The sequence below is a fragment of the Monomorium pharaonis genome, chromosome 8 (genome assembly GCF_013373865.1).
Source record: "Monomorium pharaonis isolate MP-MQ-018 chromosome 8, ASM1337386v2, whole genome shotgun sequence".
In the NCBI taxonomy this organism is placed as follows: domain Eukaryota; kingdom Metazoa; phylum Arthropoda; class Insecta; order Hymenoptera; family Formicidae; genus Monomorium; species Monomorium pharaonis.
The window spans coordinates 7,898,593-7,900,560 of NC_050474.1; the positions used below are offsets into that span (position 1 = coordinate 7,898,593).

The 1,968-nt window shown below is 37.4% G+C and overlaps 1 protein-coding gene across 1 annotated transcript in view; it reads left to right on the forward strand.

The window, feature by feature from the left end:
• The first annotated feature begins 204 nt into the window (after positions 1-204).
• The window catches only part of LOC105829612 (coiled-coil domain-containing protein 149), a 2,239-nt gene continuing 475 nt past the window's right edge, over positions 205-1,968 (forward strand). The window contains exons 1-7 of the mRNA XM_012668617.3: positions 205-560; positions 646-815; positions 912-1,146; positions 1,254-1,420; positions 1,481-1,553; positions 1,639-1,723; positions 1,807-1,951. Of these exons, the coding sequence (XP_012524071.1) occupies positions 498-560; positions 646-815; positions 912-1,146; positions 1,254-1,420; positions 1,481-1,553; positions 1,639-1,723; positions 1,807-1,951 (938 nt within the window). The 5' untranslated portion in view covers positions 205-497. The remainder of the gene's footprint in view (positions 561-645; positions 816-911; positions 1,147-1,253; positions 1,421-1,480; positions 1,554-1,638; positions 1,724-1,806; positions 1,952-1,968) is intronic.

Sequence of the window (1,968 nt, forward strand, 5' to 3'; positions counted from 1 at the left end):
GCTTTAGAGTGAGAGGTACTACACCTGAGGCCTATGTTTGTCTCTTTTGCAAGCTTCTGATTTGTTATTTCGTCCCCCTCCATTCACGGAGGAGGACGAAATAACAAATCAGAAGCTTGCAAGAGAGACAAACATAGGCCTCAGGTGTAGTACCTCTCACTCTAAAGCAGGCGCGCGCTTGCCTATCGCAATGCTCAGTCCATTCTATATGTCGATGGTCCTAAATCTCTCTTATGCAGGGTTTATAATGGCAGTAATAGTAAGGTTATCAGTCAAAATTGACCAATTATAGTTGATTGCGAGAAGAATAATCAAATATAATTGGTCAATTCTTGTGGTTTGCGGCTTACAACCTTACAATTCATGTCCAGCATAACCTCCCGGCATTATAATCTATGGAGTCGGTGTCAAAATTTGACTGTCAAAAAGTGTTAAAACGCTCGGTATACAATACCACTTGTATCTTATAATACAGTCTCTGATTAGAAAACAGTACGATGGAGGAAAAAGTGGACCGTCTCGAGAATGTTGGTGTCAGCGATGTTGACGTGGAGTCAAAGGTAGGTTAAACGTTTTGCTTAGATGTTTTAAATACTTTCATTCCATCCCGTAATTTTGCATGTAAAATTCGTACGAAATTCGTAGGCGATGTTAAAGAGAGAACTGCAAATGAAATCGGAAGCGCTCGTGTTATTGAGCCGAAAGTTGGATCAGTGTAGGACACAGCGTGACCAGTTCAAACTAATGGCCGAGCAAATTCAGGAAAGATTTCTGCATTTGAAGAAGCAAATGTGTGATATGAAAGAACTGAATGGGTATCTAATTTAGATCTATAATACGATGTCGTTACTGTAAGATTGTATTGTGTAATTTTCTCATTAGTTTGGATGATATTCTTGCAAATGTTACAGTTTGGACAACGACTTTAGAACCTTGGATCTTTTAATGGAAGCACAAGAGCAAAACAAGTGTCTCAGGCTACAGGTTGAGGCATTGAGGCAGAAGCTGGCAGATGCCGAAGGTGACATCAAGGTGTTACGTACAAATAACAATCGTATACCAGTTGAACAGCAAGAGACTCAGTTGGCACCTGTTATGCATCAGAGAGAAGAAATGATAGAACAGTTAGAGAAGTTAAATTTAAAGGCAAGGACAATAATTTTTTATATATTATAAAGTTATATTGTGCTTACTGAATTGATTTATAATTTCGGCATGATACTACCATTTTATGAGATTGTTCTTTGCCATAGTGTTCACAGTTGCAAACGGATCTACAAACAGTATTGGATGAGAAACATGAACTTGAAATGGAAAGGGATGCTTTTAAATGTAAGGCACATCGTTTGAATCACGAACTGTCCAAGGCTCTGAACGCTACCAAACCAGTTGATTTGGATGCTCTTATCAATGAAAATAGGTAATTACAATTGTCTTTAGATTGATATTTGCTTTTTATTTATACATGTAAATGTTTTAGATATCTGCAAGAAAGACTGCAGCAATTACTTGAGGAAAAGGAACTCGCACGTCAATCTCTGTCAAAGTATAAGGTAGATTGATAGGAGATGTGAAAAATTATCCTGTGTTTCTTTAATTTCTGATTATTTCTGATATTAGGTGACTAATTTTTTTTAGAGCATGTTGGATAGTAAAAGGGTCAAAGGAGCTATCAAGTTGGGAGCAAACTCTGCAGCTGGGACAGTGATGACTCACAAACAAGGTAAATTAAATATGTACACATATAAAGACTTATTCATTATAAAATTTTTTATATGAAGGAATTTGTCTTCTTTTCATTTTTAGTTGAACAACTTCTTCAAGAAAGTTCTTATATACCGCCTCAAAAATCCGCTGCCGCCATTACCGATCTGCGTTGCCTTTGCACTGCCTTGCTGGAGGCTTTAAATGATAAAACTTTAGCTCTGGCGCATCAAAGGAAAGCGAACAAGTAAACAGCTTGACGTT